Below are 16,987 nucleotides of genomic sequence, written 5' to 3' on the forward strand. Positions count from 1 at the left end.
TCCCCAGAACCAAAACATTTGGAGGAGCCTGCCTTTCCTCCCGTTAAGTTCTAGACAGGACACTTTCAAATCCATGTGTTTTCCTACCTCTCCAGGACGCATTTCCAAAGTGCAAGGTTTCCTCCTGGAAAAGGGCACCCTGGCTCCAGGCGCAGTATGTGGGGTGTTTGGGATGCTCAAGAGGGGGTTAGGCAGGATGCAGCCCCCCAGGCAGTATGGCCCACACTGAAAGCCCCCTCCAGCCAGCACAGCTACCCCCATAGCAGATCTGCTCCCAGAATAAAGCACCCCAAAGCCACCACTTGTACACAACCACCCCAGGACAAGCTGAAACCTCATGGGGTGATGGCAAAAGCCAGGATGGACCCTACCTTTGCCGCTCTCCCAGGTGGCTGGTGTGGGTTCACCAAGGAAGCACCATGAGGCCGCCCTGCTCCAGCTGAACCCCAGCCCCAGCGCAAGGTCCTGCTCTCCTTTTTCCTTACCCCAAATGGAGCATCCTCAGTGCAGGTGACCCCATGGACACACCAACCCGCAGGTCGGGGGATCCTTCCACCTTGGAACGAAGCACCCCGAGGATTGGAGGGCTCGGAGAACCGGAGCACCCCGCCGGATGCCCGTGGCCAGCCCCGGGGGCGGGCGGGCTGCCTCCGGGGGCCCTGCCCTTGGCTCGGGGGTGCAGAGCACCCTCTCCCGGCGCTGCCTGCGAGCAGCTGCGGAGACTTTTTTATTATTATTAATTATTTATTTATTCTGTATTTTTTTTCCTGCCTGCCAGCTGGGGCGGCTCGTCCCGTCCCGTCCCGTCTCGTCCCGTCCCGTCCCGTCCGTCCCGTCCGGTCCCGCCGGGCAGCGGAATCCGCTCTCCCGGGGATGCTGCGCTCCGCGCCCCGCGGCTGAGCCCCATGGGCTGCACCGGCAGCGCCCTGCGCTGCTGCCCCGTCGGCGGCCAGGTAGCGGCTGCGGGGCTGGGCTTGGGGTGGGCTTTGCCTAGGGTGGGGGCTTGCGAGGGGTCGGGGCTTTGCGTGGAGCTGGGGTTCGCGTGGGGATGGGGGTGCGTGGAGCCCCGCTTGCACTGCTGCGGGTGGGAGGTGTGCGGGGGGGTGTGGGTGGGTGGCTCGGTTATAACGGGCTGTGAGTATCCCACCGGGTACAGTGGGAGTTGCAGCCACCTGTGCTGCACCCCTCTGGGCTGTACGCCCCACATCACCCACGCTAAACTGGGGTGACAGTGCCTGTTGGAAATGCTGGTCCCATATAGGAGAGGGATGGGTTCCCCCATCCTCTGCCACTCTCCCACAGCATCCTCCCTTGCCCCAAAAGTTGTCCCCCCTCTCATGCTGGGTCCCCCTTTGTGCTGAAGGCAACACTTCTTCAGGGGGACGCTGAGTCCCCAGCAGATATCAGTGCATTGCTCTGCACTGAAGACCTCTTGTGATTTAAGGTCTAGAAATTATCCGCTGCTTATTATTGCACTTTTTTGATGCATTCTCACTTTGCCATATGCCTTGGGAGGTATTTGAGAGGTTGTGCTGTGTGTAACTGGTGTCAGTGGCGGCTGGAGGGTGGCAGGGGCAGGAGGAAAGCTGGAAAGGCCCCATAGTGCTGGTGTTCCCCCCTACATGGACAGCCCTTTGCAGAGGCAGCTGCAAGAGCTCGGCTGCCCGGGACCATGTGTCTAAAGCACAACCCACTGCTGGGATGTGTGGGGGAGCAGGAGTGGAGCTTGCACAGCCCTGCAGCCAGCAAGTGTCTTTATTTACAGCACTTGCAGCCTTGGCTGCTTCTCCATAGCATAGAAATTAAAAACAAACCCCAAACACTGTTCTCTCTGTCATGGGATCAGACACTTGTGGGCTGGTTTGTGACTGTGAGAAGGGGCATGGTGCAGGCAGAAAACAGCAGCCCCGAAGCTGCAGGTGCTGAGAACTGAAAGGAGGAAATTGAAGTCAGTCACTTGCCCGCAGACACCTCCCTTCCTGCCCTCGCTGGCTCCCCAGCTCCTGTGCTGTGCCTTGAGGCACTGCTCACTGCAGTTTGTGCCCCATAAAACAGCCCTGATGCTGTGACTAAGTCACAAGTTAATCCTGAAAGCAGCACTGAAAATCTCCTTTATGGCAGCAAGGGGTGAGGGCAGGCATCGAGCTGCTCCTGCACATGTCCTCACATCCTGGGTACCAAAAGGCAGGTGGGAGACTTTCATCCTCCCACTGCTGATGGGCGGACTTGCAGAGGTGGTCCCATGGGGCTGTTTGGGGATGGGGAGCTGTCAAACCCAGGCAGACCTGGGTGGGCATAGAATCATAGAATGATTTGGGTTGGAAAGGACCTTAAGACCATCCAGTTCCAACCCCCTGCCATGGGTAGTCCAGTTTGCACCATGGATAATGAGCACAACTAGGAAAAGACATCATGGGGCTGGGGGCTGCAGAGGCTTTGGGGCAAGTCCCATATTGGAGGTGACCTTGGGGAGCCCATGCTGAGCTGGATCTGGTGGTGGATTTCATACCAGGCACTTCTACATGCCCTGGGGGAGGCGGCTTGGCAGCCTCATCCTTCCCATCACTGGTCTGCAGGGCGATAAGGAGGCACAGGAGAAGATGCCATGGACAAAGCCTGGCTCCAAGCTGCAGGCACTGTCCCTGCAGGTCCCCTTCCCTCCATCTCCATCCACACTTGGCCACCCAGCACCACCACTTGCCCTTCAGTCATGCTCCCAGCGTGAGAGAGGCTGAGACTCCTTCCCAAAGGATTGGGGCTGAGCTTTGGCCACCTTCCAGTGCTGGGGTGAATTTATTTTGGAGGTATAGGAACTATATGTAGCAGCAGGAGCCAGGGAAAGGTCAGGATGCAAAACTCAGGGCTGTCAATGGCATGAAGGCTTTGTATACGGTCTGCGGCACAGATCTGACTGTACGAGAGGTGATGGTCATCTCGTAACACAACCTCAATAGAGGAAAAACAGCAGCAGAGTCAAAGGCAGGTCCCACAGACCTGAGCCAGCGTTGCTGTGACAGCACTGAGCATCTGCTGCAGGTCCTGGGGAGGTTCTATAGGGTCACAGGCCAAATCCTGGCCCCCTTCTCCAGGGCCACAAAGCAGAACCTGGAGCCCAGGAGCAGAGTCGGGATTTAAATGCTCATTTCCTGCCTCTGTGTGATTTCGTTTGTTGTTGCAGGGTTTCATTGCTTAACACACTTGTAAAACAGGAAAGGAGGAAGAAAAATACAGTGCAAAACCCCACCTCATGCTGAAAGCTGAAGCAGAGGCTGCAGCTGCCTCTGTGCGGGTCCTCCCCACCACTGGTATCTTTTGGGATGCCTCAGGTGCGCTGGAAATCCCAGTTAATCCACCCATAAACAGCTCTGCTCCACACCATTAGAAATGTTTAGTTCTAAGAATGTGGGCACTTTTTTTTATAGCTGGAAGGTATTTCTTTTCATGAGCCTCCCCAAAGCCAGAGGTTTCAATGCTGAGACTTTACAGCATAAGCAGTGCTGCCGGTGCCCTGCACCTGAGGGATGTTCCAGACTGCTTCTTCCCTGGGCCAAAGCCATTCCAGATGGAGCAACTCCCAACCTGCTCCTTTCATAGTGGGTACTGGGACTGGCTTCCAGCTCTCCACAATGCACCGGTGACACCAGAGGTGTGGGTGCCATGTGCTGCTCTGGAGGTGGCAGTGAAAGGTGCGGCTGTATTTCAGTTTACAGCCATATTTTGCTTTTCACCTGGCTTTGGAGCTCTCATCCCGAAGGACAATTGAGTGCTCAGGAGTGAAATTAGCTCAGGACACTACTGCAGTAGCTCCTAGAGGTAGGAAGGGTGTCTCCATGTCCACCCCATGGACAGACCCCTGGCACAGCTTGTGCTTTCTATCAGTAAAACCTGTGAGGTGTTTGAGGCTGCTGTGATGCTCTCAGGCTTGCAGAGCCACGACTGCCCCATCCACACTTTCCAGACCCTAAAACCCAGCATGGGACACGGGGTATATGAAATAGCAGGGGCGTGCACATTAGCATGAGACGGGTGAGGGAGGAGGATGGGGACCCTGCAGCTCAGCAGCATCCTGGGGTGACCCATGTTTGCAGGGCAAGTTGTGTCGGGAGTGAGAACAAGCCCTATGAATCCCGACTATCTGGTGCCTCCTTATCCCACTGCCTGGGCTGTGTTCAACACCGCAGCGCTCACGCCATAGAAGGGAAGATAAAGCTGTGGCTTCCCAGAGGCTCGGAGTCTTCCTGACCCTCTCTGGCAACTGCGCTTCCCTCCGGCTTCAGGAGGGGAGCTGCAGGGGAGGCAGAGGCAGGGACCTGTTTGCTTTGCCCCGCTGTTTCCCCAAACCAGGCTCCCAATCTGATCTGTATTGATCCAAGCTCCTGAAGGCTGCAGGGCTGGTTTTGTTAGGGACCGGTGTTCTTAGAGGCTGCTTTGTTGGGTGCTGGAGAGCAGCATCATGTCTGCAGGTGTGTTCTGTGTCCACAATGCATTCGCACCCCGACCTAGAAGCACGACCCAAGGGGTGGCATCAGGGGCAAGATCTACCCTGCACTGGGGAGGCTGAGCTGCAAGAGCAGGCGAGATTTGCTTCTATCTTCCAGTAACACATAAAAATACATCCACGTCTCTTTTCTTCTTCTCCTCCTCCCCTCCAAGTGACTAAATTAAGCCCGTGCAGGGCTGGAAGGCATCCCACAGAGCTGCGCTGCTGAAGGCAGCTCCCGGCTCTGGGTTCTATCAGCCCCCGGCAGCAGTGGGAGCGTGCGGGAGCCCGCGGGGCCGAGCAGCACATTCCTGTGCTCCTGAGGTCATTGCCTGTGCCGCTGCCAGCCCTGCACAGGGCCCGCAGTGCCTCTGGTTTATGGTGTTTTCGTGTCTCACTCCTGGGCCAAAGCCCGGCTGTGTAAAGCATCGGCCTGTTTGGGATGCCAGGGACCAGGCTGACCCTGAGCATCCCAAGGCAGCAGGGTCAGGGCAGGAGGAAGGTGGCAAGGAAGTACCACAGTCACAGCCAGGCCAAGTGCTGCCTGCTCTTCCCCACCAAATGTTTTGCTGCTGGACCCTATTTTGCATCAGCACCATGTCAGGGGGGTTGTGAGCATCCTTTGGGTTTTCCAGCCAGTGGCTGGCTATGCCGGGTTGGAAAGCATCTGGGATGAAGGGAAACAGCTTGGGGCTGCCTGCCAGGCATCCATGGATTCTGGGGGCTGTCAGAGGGCAGGGAGGGACCACTGCTGCTTGAGCACCCGTGTTTTAGGAGGGCTTAAGCTAAGCATGCCCAGCACAAGGTGCCTGCTGCAGGGTGTCCTGTGCCCTGCTTTGTCCCTCTTGCTCCAGCCCCTTCTCTCTCTTAGAGACAGCTAAAAGCCCAGCAGCAGAGGGGACCAGCATCCCAGGAGCTCACGGCCGTGAAGACAGAGCACGGTGAGAAGATGTGTGCCTTCTTCCCCCTGCTGTGCTTTCATATTGTGATATTAATGAAGCATTAGGATGGACCACAGGGTGGCCAGGCTGCACTGGGGAGGATGGGGATGGTGGCTGCAGCCTCCACGTGGCACTGGTGCAAGTGGGCAGATACGATGGCATCCCAGAGATGAGGCATCCCATCCTCTCAGACAGCCAGATTGTCACCTAATGAGCTGTGTCCTCTCTCAACCTGTCAACATCATCCCAATTAGTCCTAGTTTTCACCAGTGAGATGGGGACAGGTATGTGTCCAGTGGGAAGAGGACAGGGGCTGAACCCAGGCCAGGACATTGAGGCAGGATGCAGCCGGCACCGTTCCAGCCACATTTGCATTGCAGCCAATGCCACCCTCTTGCCTGAGGATGGGAAGGAGAAGGCAGCAGTGCCAGAGAGTACAAGACTCCTCCAAGGTCAGGAGGAGGATGAGGAGGAGCGGCTGCAGGATGCCAGATGGGAAGACACCAAAGGAATCACCCAGGATGGTGACATCCAGGTCAGTCAAACGTGGGTGCTGCTGGGGACGGCAGTTGAACAGGGAGCATGTGGCCAACCAGGACTTTCCAGGCATCAGTCATGGACCAGGAATGTGTTGGGTTGAGCTCTCCTGTTATGGGGAGAAGGAAGGGGATAGGAAGGAGTTAGGAGGCCTGGAATGGTGCTGGTCTAGCAATGAGGCACAGGCGGCTGGGAGGGCCACAGCATCCTTCACATCAGGTCATACAGGTGGGGTTTGTCATCTCCCTGCTTCCCAGGTGGAAAAGGGAAAAGACCTGGAGCTGAAGGAGCAGTTTGATGCCTTGAGGAGAGAGCACATGGAGACCCTGCAAGGTGCGTGCTGGGACAGCAGGGCTCACCCCAGTACTGTGGTTCCCCCCCCAGCTCCATGGCTCCTTGGGGCTCCTTGCCCTGGTGTCCCCACACCAGTGACACTTGGTTCATGTTCCCCCTGCAGAGCTCCAGAGAGCACATGAGCAGGAGAAGCTGCTGCTGGCAGAATCCCACCACAGGTCCCAGGCAGCCTTACAGGTACCTGAGGGGAAGTCCCTGGGGAGGGCTTGAGGACTGTCTGCTGGCTCTGCCATGGTGCCCCAAGCTCTTCAGTGGTCACCTTGGTCCTGGGGACCATGCAGACTTCTCCAGCCCTGGGGCTATGGGGGTGCCACAGCCCAGCTCTGCTCAGGAAGGAATCACAGATGTCTCCCACCCTGATTCTTCCCTGGCTGCCCTAGGAGACGATCCAGGCACTGAATTCCCAGCTGAAGTCCTTCCAGGACAGGATGAAGCGGGTGGAGGAGTCCCTTATGAGCACAGACTACAAGAAGCACATTGAGGTGCAGAGAGGGCTGGCAGGGAGGGGACCTGCCTCTGGGGTGCTGGTCCAAAGCTTCTTGGATGGACCCTGAGATGGGGGGGCACAGGGCAGCTGAAGTGGGGAGAAAAGCCCCATCCCTGGGAGGTGCGTGGGCTGTTGGGGTCTCTTGAACACAAGTGATGGGTGAAACATGGAGTCATGTGTGTGGGATGAACCATGGCAGATACCCCAGTACCCACCCTATAGCTGCCCATGCCCTGTGTTCTGTAGGAACACGGGAGCCCCAGCCCCTTCTGGGAGCAGGAGCTGGAGAGCCTGCACTTTGTCATCGAGATGAAGAATGAGCACATCCATGGGCTGGACAAGAAGCTGCTGAACCTGGAGACCGTGGTGGGTTGAAAGGAAGGGGGGGTCACAAGTGGGCTTTGCTCTTTCCATCTTCTCTTTCCACCTGAATCCCATCCAGAAGGTGCAGCTAAAGAGGAGGTGGATGGAGCCTGGTTCCTCTCTTTGAGCAGGGAGGGGATGCGGCTGCAATGCCATCACTTTCTGCCTCCCTCCTCATCCTCATGCCCACTTCCAGGCAGAGAAGAACCTTCTGCTGGAGGAGAAGGTGAAGACTCTGCAGCAGGAGAATGAGGACCTGCAAGTTCGCACCCAGAATCACTTGGTCATGGCAAGGTAAGTGCTGGTTCCATGCACCCCGGTGGCACCGGGGACAGGGAATACATCGGGAATACATCAGAGCCCACGGTGCCATTCACAGATGCTGTTTCCCCACAGGCAGCTCTCAGAGGAGCTCCTGGCTGCTCGTGGAGCACTGGAGAAGGAGGCACAGCTACGGGAGCAGGCGCACCGCGAGAAGGAGGAGCTGCTGTACCGCGTGCTCAACGGAGGGGACGGCTCCCCGTTCCCCATCGCTGCCGGCGAGGTGCCCCTCATCGCCACGTAGCACAGTGCCGGGGGTATCAGGGCTTCCTTCTGGGTGCCAGAGCCCAGGGCTGCTCTCACAAGTGCCCCACTGCCGGGGCAGGCCCCCGGGCTGGCCCCATCCAACCAAGGGCAATGGAGCATTTCACAGGACGCTTGCGCCTGCCTTTCCCCAGCCCATTCGAGGCACCCTGGCAACCCCACTGCACCATCCCTGCACCCCTTCCTCTGGTGGGAGGCTTTCTAGGGGTAGAAGGGGTCAGCCAGCACACACAGATTGGGCTGGATCCAACCCAGCGCTTGCCTCTGAGCATGATCAGCATCAGTGCTGCTTGGGGGCATGAGGAGGAAGATGAGGCGGTCACTGGGATGGGGATGAGCACAGGGAAGCTGAGGAGAGCACCGGGATATGGTGGTGGTAATGTACCTCACTCCTGGGAAAGGAGGTGGCCAAGCCCAGATCTGAGCCACAGAATGGGTGCAGCTGGGTATATCTGCCACCTCCAGCACTGCCCCTGCTATAGACCATACCTTCCTCCCCTCCCCATCACCTCCTCCAACTCCAGCAAACAGCTCCCAGGGATCACTCCTCCATCCCAGGCCTTCCCCCACTCACTGCCACACAGACACCAAGACCTCCTGTCCCCACTACACATCAGCAGCACCACCAGTGCCATCCTTTCCCCCAAAGCTGGGCAGAGGCTGCATGCCCAGAGGTGCACATCTGGGGAGCAGAGCATCCTCCCAAGGAGGAGCAGGCTTCAGCGGGTCACATCCCTCCCTGCTCCAAGCCAGCACATCCCCATTGGGAAAATGCTGCCAGCAGGGCTGGATGCACACAAGCACTTTCCACTGGGTGCATGAGCACGGTGAGATGGTCACTGCTCTGGGGGCTGTCACTGGCCTGTCCCCTCCCCAGGGCTGCTGAGCCCTGGGGTGTTTGTGTGTGTGGACGCGCATCAGGCCAATGTGCCACTGGCTGTAACAATTACAAGTCTGTAAGAAGCAGCAGCCTCAGAATCCCATGTTGGTGGGTTTGGGGATGGTGCAGGAGCAGCTTGCGGCAGGGCTAAGGGGAACATGGGGAGGGGTGGGAGCAGGCACCACAAAACCACAACAAGGAAGCCTCTACTGTTGGTCCCCCTTTTCCTGCTCCTTCCCTCATTTCATTCATGTCAATGGGCTCCTGCACAGAGCAGACCCCAACCCTCCCATTCCTGCCAAGCTGGCAGGGCCCAGCAACTGCTGCTTCCGTCCTTTGTGCTGATCCATACCGGGAACACAGCAGCTGAACAAGGCAGCCAGAAAGGCAGCAGGGATGTGGGGTCTAGCTCTTACCCTAACCATCAACAGTAGGAAATGAGGGTGCCTGCTGTGTCAGAGTCATGTCCCCCCCCCAGGGCACCCACTGCCCCCGGCACCCCCATGGCTATGGGGATGGATGGATGGCTCCATCTTTGCACAGCATCCTCAGGGATGCAGCAGGTGCTGTAGCATCAAAGCATGGGAAACGCAGCAGCAAACCCAGCCTAGCTGTGATTGAAGGGCGCAGGATCTCTTGGCAAAGGGAGACGAGGCTGGTGGGTCTGGCACCCTGCTCTGGGCACCTGGTACCACGTCCCAGTGCCCCCAAGGCAGATGCTGCGTGGGACCTGGAGGAATGTGCCTGGCTCTGGGAAAGGGGAGTGCTGGGAACTGAGGAGGAGGAATAAATGAGCCCAGAAAGGGACTTGCCCACCATAAGGGAAAAAGCTGACCCTTGGCATTCATGGAGAGACAGGCAGATCAGGGCAGCACTTAGAAGCCTCCTGCTTTGCTGTGAGCAGCTGAGGGGTCAGGGTGTGCAAGGGGCAGAGGGCAATGGGGAGGCTGAAGGGAGAAGTTCCAAAGGCACAAAAAGTCAACCCACAACACAGTAACAGCAGCAAAGGCTTGTTTGCTTTATCCTCTGCAAACCTCCTTCAGCGGCGGGCTCGCCATGAGGATTCAGGGTGCCCAGGGACGTTCACCAGGCTCTGCAGGATGCGACCTTGAGCCCAAAGGATCTCTCTTTCCCCCGGGCACAGGGTGGAGGGAGCCGGGCACTCTGGGACCAGCTCTCCCCTCTTATTGCCCTGGAGCAGACGGGCACCGCACAGTCCCGCAGGGCTCCAAGGTCACTTCCCTGGCCGTGTTTCCCATTGCCTCCCAGGGAGCTGCCCCTTCAGGCTGGTGGCTCGCAGCGCTGTGCCGGATCCCGTAGCCAAAGTAAATAAGGAAGCCTGGGAATGGGCAGAACAGGGTGGGGAGACTCTCTCTTCCCTCCCCTCCCAAACACAGTGTAATCACCCCTTCCCTTTGGGCCCCATATCAGAGGGCCGAGTGTTCCCACCACCCTTTGATGTCAAAGTTCAGCATCTCCATCCTCCCTCCACCACTGTACATTAGGCAGCATTAGTGCCACTGGCTCTCAAACCAAGGCTTCACCAAAAGAGGTTGCTACCAGCCCTGGGATGTGGAGGGCATCCAGGCTTACCAATGGCCATCCAGAGCAGGTACCGCAGCCAGGCACCCACACTGAGCCGGGCCATAAGGATGCTGTTGATGGTGATGCTGAGAAGGGGCAGGAAGGGTAGGCAGGGGACCTGCAGGGACCAAGCACAAGGGAATGGGGTCATGACATCACCCAGATGGACCAGAGGTTCCACAGTCAAGTTCAGTTCTTTGCAGCTTTAGGTAGCTGCCAAGAGGTGAGAGGAAGGTGTGAGGCTCAGAGATCTGAGCTGGGACCACAGCCTGTGCTGGAGAGGGATGCTCTGGAGGGTTTGGTTGATGGGACAGGAGGTACTGCAGGATTTCAGGGGGGAGGCAGTAAAACACGGGCAAAACCAACCCAGGGGGTCAAGACCAGGCATCCTTTTACTGAGGAGCAGCTCTGATTTGTGCAACAGGCAGTGGACTCGGGGCTGCAGGAGGTGCCCCTTTGGCCTGTGGAACATGATGGGGAAGAACCAGGCACGGTCCCTATGCAAAACCCCAAGACCAATACAGCACATTGTGGATGTAGTGGGGGTCTGCCTGACCCAAAGCAGAGAGAACACACACCCCACATGCAATGACACCCTTTCCCCAGGGGGCTGTGGCACTTCCCTGCTCTCCATCCCCCAGGTCCCTCTCCCTGGGCACAGTCCCTGAAGCCAGGCTGTGTGCTCACCATGAAGGATGCTCTCTCCGGGCTCTGAGGCTGCCTCCAGATGAGCAGAGCTGCCACCAGGATCCCCAGGAGAGGCAGAGCCAGGGCAGTGATGCACCAGGCACCCCCGGCACAGAGGCACTGCAGCCCCGTGGTGCTCATCCAGCTCACAGCACACACCAGGGTGGCTGCAGAGGGACCACAGCAGTGTGAGGACAACGCTTCCCCATGCCGATCCCATCCCTCACCCATGCTGCCGTGGTGGGAGGGACAAAGGACAACCAGGGGACGGGGCTGGGAGCTCTGCCATGGTGGGTTTAGCTTTTTCCTCCAGGAGGGAGCAGGTTTCCAAAGGTCCCATTGGAGCAGCAGTTGTGCTGCAGTCAGGAGAGGGCAGGAGGGAGCCAGGCAGATCCTGCTGCGGGATGGTTTACAGCAAGCAGCAATGCCCTGTGGTTATCCCGTGCTGCCTCCCCATAAACCCCATCGGTCTCTCCCGGGCGTACCTATGGCTGTCAGAGCCCAGGCCACTGCAGAGGAGGAACAGGGGGTGGGATGCGAGGGTGGATGGACAAGATGGTCCCACCAGAGCTGCACAGCCAGGAGCTTCCCTGCAGGAGTGCCCTTAGTGCTGGATCCAGGCCGATATCTGAGGAGCAATGTTGGATGTCCCAGGTATAGCCAACATCAGAGGTTGGGTGAGCCCTGTCCCCAGCACTCACCTGAGCAGCAGTACACAGCCAGCCACCAGAGAGTAAGCCAGCAGTGTGCCGATGGACATCATGTCAACCAGGGCTTTCAGGTCAAAGAGGAGGGCCAGGAGCGCTGAGGGAATGCAAAGCCCTTTTCAGTCTCCCAGCAGAGCTGTCAGCACTGCTGCTGTGCCCATCTCATCTGTGCCCTCTGCCCTCCCATATCCCCGAACACCCGCTGCAACTCAAGCACCTCGATGAGCTGGTGATGCTTTGGTCACTGGTGCAAAGCATCCTGCCACCTCCTGCATGGTAGCTCAGAGAGGCTGAATCCAAGGCCAAATATCCTCACCCACAGTGAGGAGAGCTCTCTCTTGTGTATAGAGGTATTGCACCAACAGCTATCAGCAAGCTAGGGGGAGCCTGTGTTGTCCTGCTGGAAGAGAACATCCACCAAGCCCTGCTCATAGGTAAGGGGTAACGCAATCACTCACCTGCCACTGCTCCAGACACCAGCGTTGCCACCACTGGGCACTGACGGCGACTCACTTTGGCCAGAGGTTTGAAGAGGAGCCCATCTCGAGCCATCGCATACAGGATCCGTGGCATGGGGAACATGGAGCCCAAGAGACTGCAGAGAAAAGAGGAGAAGAGAGCAGGAATCTAGGAGATTCCAACCTGCCTTTTGTTCCTTCTTGTGTGGAAAGGGAGCCCCGGTTCATCTGTGTGGCCATGACCTTCTCAAGAACACGCTGACAAATCCATAACCTGCCTCCCCATCACATGAGGAACAGTATCAGGGCAGTGATGCCCGCAGGTCATGGGGAGACCTGTGCCCACCAAGACACCCCAGCCTGCTCCTGCAGCCACGATGCCACCAAACACCTAACCACTTCCTTTGGGGCTAAAAGCAGCATGGCAAGGGGTATAATGGTGGTGAGGAAGGACCAGAATGAGAGCAACAGGACTTGTGAGGAATGGCTGAGGGATTTTGGCCAAGCAGGGCAGTGGGAAGGGACTGGGAATAGCTTCTGGATGTGTTACAGCTCCAGTGAACCTTGCCCTGAGGCACAGAGCTGCCATCAGAGGACTCGCCTCACCTGGTTGTCAGGGCACACAGTGACCCCACAGCCACAGCATGCTTTGCACTGCTCCAACCAATGTACTCAAAAGCCACTGGGAGCGGGCTCATGGTGTCCAGGAGGTAGTAGGGCATCATCAGGGTGAGGGCAGCGGACACCCCGAAGTACGCCAGGAAGCAGATGAGGAGGGACAGGATGATGCCCATGGGGATGGATCTCTGCGGGTTCCTCACTTCTTCCCCTGGGGGAGGACAAGCTCAGCTGTAAAAACAGCTTCTCATTCAATGTGCATGGCATGCTAAGAGCCAGCTCAGGCTGGAGAGCATATCCCGTATCCCCCCAGGAGAGAAGGGACACAGAGGCCTTCTCTCAAGGACATAGAGCTCCTGGGCTCCAGGATTACGGGGACATGCTTTGGGATTAGCCCAGTCATGCCACATGGACTCTTATAGATCCTCCTTTGAGCATAGAGGACAGGAAAGAGCAACAGAGCCAGGAATGTGCCCATTCCTATCCCTACACTAGCTTCTGCAGGGAGAATCACTGCCATGGACCCCAGCCTGCAGGGCTGGGTCCCACCAGCACCTCTCCCCACCTCACTTACCTGTGTTAGCGATGCAGTCAAACCCAACAAAGGCATAGAAACAGGCAGAGGCTCCAGCCAGGGTCCCACTGAAACCATAGGGCATGAAGCCTCCCACCCCAAAGGCACTGGTCATGTTGTCAGCCACAGACTGGTTCCTGGGAGGAGGAAGAGGCAGGCAGTGCAGAGGGGTCAGTGCAATGAGAGGACCAGGCAGAACAGTCCATTCAACCCACTCACTCCTCCAGCATCAACCCAGCAGGATGTTGGTTCTTTGACTCATTGCCAACAGGGCAAGGAAAAATGGGATTTCCTGGGATAAAGCATTAGGGGGATGACCCGTCCATCCCCACCACCCTCTGTAGGCAGCACAGGGAGAGCAGATCTCATACCCAACTGCCCATGGCAGGTCCTCCTCCCTGAGCTTCCAGTTGCTCAGGTCACCTTTGATGAAGCCACTCAGTGTGACAAAGAGCAGGACAAGCACGTTGAGAGCTGTGAAGACTTTGTTGACTGTGGTGGACTCCTTCACTCCGAAGGAAAGAAGCCCTGGGGACAAAAAGAGCAAAAGTGGCTGAGCATCCTGGATGACACCAAGCCCAGGGTAGACACTACTGGAGAGGGTGGAAAGAGGGGAACAGTGATAGAGTCGGGAGGATCTACAGATTTCCCCAGATCCCCCTTGTATTCCCCATTCTTTGCTCAGGGAAATAGCAAAGCCTCAGAGGGATCAGCACCATCCTGAACGTGGGGCGAGGAGCTCATCCTGCATGATGGAGGATGGCACAGGGGGCTGCACCCTACCTGCCAGCAGCACCACCAGGCCAGCAGCAAAGGCATCCGGGTGCTCTGCCAGTCCCACAGAGCTCATGGCTGCGTGAGCACCCAAAAACCTCCCCATCTTCTTGCCGAGGAGCTGGTCCAAGGTAGCACTCCAGGCCCGGGCAACACTGGCAGTACCTGGGGAGAGGTGATGGTTCCATGGGGTCTGGGAATGACAGCCAGCAAAGGTAGGGGGATCAAAGGGGCCTCATACCAATGACATAGGACAGCAGCAGGTTCCACCCAGCAATGAATGCCCACAGCTCACCCACTGTCACGTAGCTGTACAGATAGGCAGAGCCAGCCAGGGGCACACGGGCCCCAAACTCAGCATAGCATGCCCCTGCCAGAGCAGACACCACAGCTGCGATCAGGAAAGAGAGGACGATGCTGGGGCCGGAGCTGGTTTTAGCCACCTCCCCTGCCAGGATGTAGACACCAGCCCCCAGCGTGCTGCCTACTCCCAAGGCGACAAGGTCCATGGTGGAGAGGCAGCGGCGAAGGCTGGAGTGCTCTGAGGCAGCCGGGATCTGCTTCCTGCGGGAAAGCATCCTCGGAACAGAGAGCAGCCAACCCCAGCACGGCACCTGTGGGACAGGAGAGCAGCAGGCGTGAGGAGGATGCTGCCCCAGTATAAGATTCAAACCACGAACATTTTCCTTGCAGCTCCCACCATTCACACAGTGATTTCCAGACTCCCTGGATGCCGCCTGTTTTCTGTCTGACAGAAAATGAGCCCATTTTGGAGCAAGACTGGGCTAAAGTGGCTCTGTTACTCTTATCACAATAAGAAGTGGATAAATGCATGATTAGGGTTCGCAAGGCTCTGATTTGTGCTATGGTGCAAAGGGACAAGGACACCTCCCTGTCCCCTGCCAGCTCAACAAGTTCTATTGCTCCAGCAGCATCCCTAAGCAGGGACACAGCCAGCATTGTCCCAGTTTTAACACTAACACTATTTGAAATGCAGAAACAGGGCCAGAGAAGGAGGGGTGGAAGATGAGCTGCTCTTGGAGCAGCTGTTGGCCTTGATGCGCAGCAGGAAAGACCCATCTGCTCAGCTGAAGATGCTCCCACAGCACCAATAACTGTGTCAATGGCACAGCTCAGATAGGGACTGGTCTCCCTGGGCCATCAGCCTGTACAGCAATGCTGTGCCTTACTTGTCACTGACGGAGATGTCAGCCCAACAGAAACCCAGTCATGCAGTATTAGTGCATCAGACAAGTGATGTGTTGGTACAGCACACCTGGGATCTGCGTGCTCAACCTTCCCCAGGAGCTCCCAGCACTGCAGAAAGGGGGCTGCACACCTCTGCATCCACACGGTGCTGCCGGGACCTCCAGTTACCCTGCAGCAAACCAAAGTCTGTGCTGCAAATCCTGTAATCTGCTACCTCCAGGGCCAGGGACCCCCTGGAAACCAGCACATCCCAGCAGCACTGGAGATCGTAGGGCTGTGCAGTCTGTGCTGGGAGCCTGGGGAGGGACATGGACCACTCTGGGGCAGTACCCAGCACCCTGACCCATAGGATGGGATGCTGTAAGCCCTTGTAGCATAGGGAATCCCAACCTACAGGACAACTGCTGTGTCTCCAGGGGCTGAAGAGCTGCTGCCCAGGGACAGGCCAACTGAGGCTGCCTTCCCACCCCTGCAGCACCCACTCCCCACCACCAGTCCCACCCAGGGTATCTCACCCTGATGATTTCCCCTTGTTCTGCAAAGAAACTACTTAGACCAGCCATCCTTATGGCAAACAGCTCCCACTGTGAGGTGATGGTGAGCACCAGGCAGCCCCAGTCACACTCCCTTTAAATCCCTTATGGGAGAGCCCTGGCCCTCCCCTCACTGATCACCACTCCAGGCTGCACAATGGGGAATCTATGCAGAAATATGTTTCCCACAACGCCTTCCAAACCATCCCCACGAGCTTGCAATGCTAATGGCCTCAGGGGCATCACTGAGGGGTTTAACTGATATGGCAAAGCTGCCTCTGCAGGTGGAAGGGGGAACCACCTCCCTCTGCCCCCATTCTCTCATCTCAATCTGTGGAGCAGGTTTTAGACACAATCGAAGCAGAGAGGAGCAAAAGCATAGCCAGGATGCAGGGGTGCATGCGCTTGCAGCTGTACCCAGGCATAGAGGGAACATAGGAAGAGATGAGCAGGTCCACGAACTGACTGCAGCAAGGCAGAGGAGCACAGACCCTGCACTTCCCCACTATTTGGACACTAACACCCAGATTCTGCCCACCCCCGTCACAGCCCCATTAGATAAAGAAGCCCTCAATCACCCAAATGCAGCTCACAGCAGAGCAGGCAGCACCACCACCCATCACTGACCCACCCAGACTTGTCTTAGGAACAGGACTGCAGCTCTTAGCCCAAGCATCTGCTCCATCTAAGCATCCAGACTTCACAACTCCTGTCTTAAGAACAGGAAGGACTGCAATAGAAACAGCAAAACCTGAATGCTCCTCCACAGATACCAGAAATACTCCTAACCCAGGACCTCCTCCCTAAGGGGCAGCATGCAGAGGCTGAGCAGTAAAATGCAAGTAGAGACAGGGGTGGGTCCAGGGCTGGGCTTAAATAGAGGCCCAGGACTGATTGGGTAGGGGCTTCAGGTGAGGCTGATCAGGGCCAATAAGGAATATAAGAGCCCTCAGACACCAGCAGAGCCTTTCTATAGTGTTGCTCCTAGCAGTGAGAGGATATATGGGATGTGATGGTGTAGTTTGGCTGTTCTTAAGTACCTTAGGTGAAGAGAACTAAGGCTGGGCTCTAAGGATAGGCTGGAAGCTGGTGTTTTGGGTAGGATCAAACTTGGATTTTATTGTACATAGCACTGAGGCTGAGTATTTGGGACAGAACAGTCTTAGGTTGTGATGTAGTTCAGCACATTCTCTAGCCCTCAGCTCTCAATGAGCAA

At 57.2% G+C, this 16,987-nt stretch overlaps 2 protein-coding genes across 2 annotated transcripts; one reads left to right on the forward strand and one right to left on the reverse strand.

The window, feature by feature from the left end:
• The first annotated feature begins 639 nt into the window (after positions 1-639).
• CCDC69 (coiled-coil domain containing 69) lies at positions 640-8,246 on the forward strand. Its single transcript, XM_061456872.1, has 9 exons — positions 640-953; positions 5,352-5,421; positions 5,802-5,956; positions 6,216-6,291; positions 6,416-6,489; positions 6,693-6,794; positions 7,046-7,169; positions 7,363-7,456; positions 7,559-8,246. Exons 1-9 carry the CDS (start codon positions 906-908, stop codon positions 7,725-7,727), a joined length of 912 nt encoding a protein of 303 aa, XP_061312856.1. The 5' UTR covers positions 640-905; the 3' UTR covers positions 7,728-8,246.
• A 228-nt stretch (positions 8,247-8,474) lies between these two features.
• LOC133271245 (cationic amino acid transporter 2-like) lies at positions 8,475-15,801 on the reverse strand. Its single transcript, XM_061457191.1, is given in 14 exon segments — positions 8,475-8,774; positions 9,313-9,400; positions 9,819-9,966; positions 10,221-10,329; positions 10,899-11,065; positions 11,384-11,526; positions 11,600-11,702; positions 12,064-12,200; positions 12,670-12,892; positions 13,256-13,392; positions 13,627-13,783; positions 14,039-14,194; positions 14,271-14,643; positions 15,754-15,801. Coding segments are annotated over 14 exon segments (2,289 nt in total).
• Positions 15,802-16,987: the final 1,186 nt, after the last annotated feature.

This window comes from Pezoporus flaviventris, unplaced genomic scaffold (assembly GCF_033815535.1).
Source record: "Pezoporus flaviventris isolate CSIRO_AGI_PZ_B2104156 unplaced genomic scaffold, CSIRO_AGI_Pfla_v1 ptg000023l, whole genome shotgun sequence".
Classification (NCBI taxonomy): Eukaryota; Metazoa; Chordata; class Aves; order Psittaciformes; family Psittacidae; genus Pezoporus; species Pezoporus flaviventris.

What these genes read in the sequence shown, in the direction of transcription:
- CCDC69 (XM_061456872.1), top strand. Translation starts at nt 906, where the DNA reads ATGGGCTGCACCGGCAGCGCCCTGCGCTGCTGCCCCGTCGGCGGCCAG. An exon ending in CCCAGGATGGTGACATCCAG is followed by an intron (nt 5,957 to 6,215) that starts GTCAGTCAAACG and finishes CCTGCTTCCCAG; the next exon opens with GTGGAAAAGGGAAAAGACCT. An exon ending in GAACCTGGAGACCGTGGTGG is followed by an intron (nt 7,170 to 7,362) that starts GTTGAAAGGAAG and finishes ACTTCCAGGCAG; the next exon opens with AGAAGAACCTTCTGCTGGAG.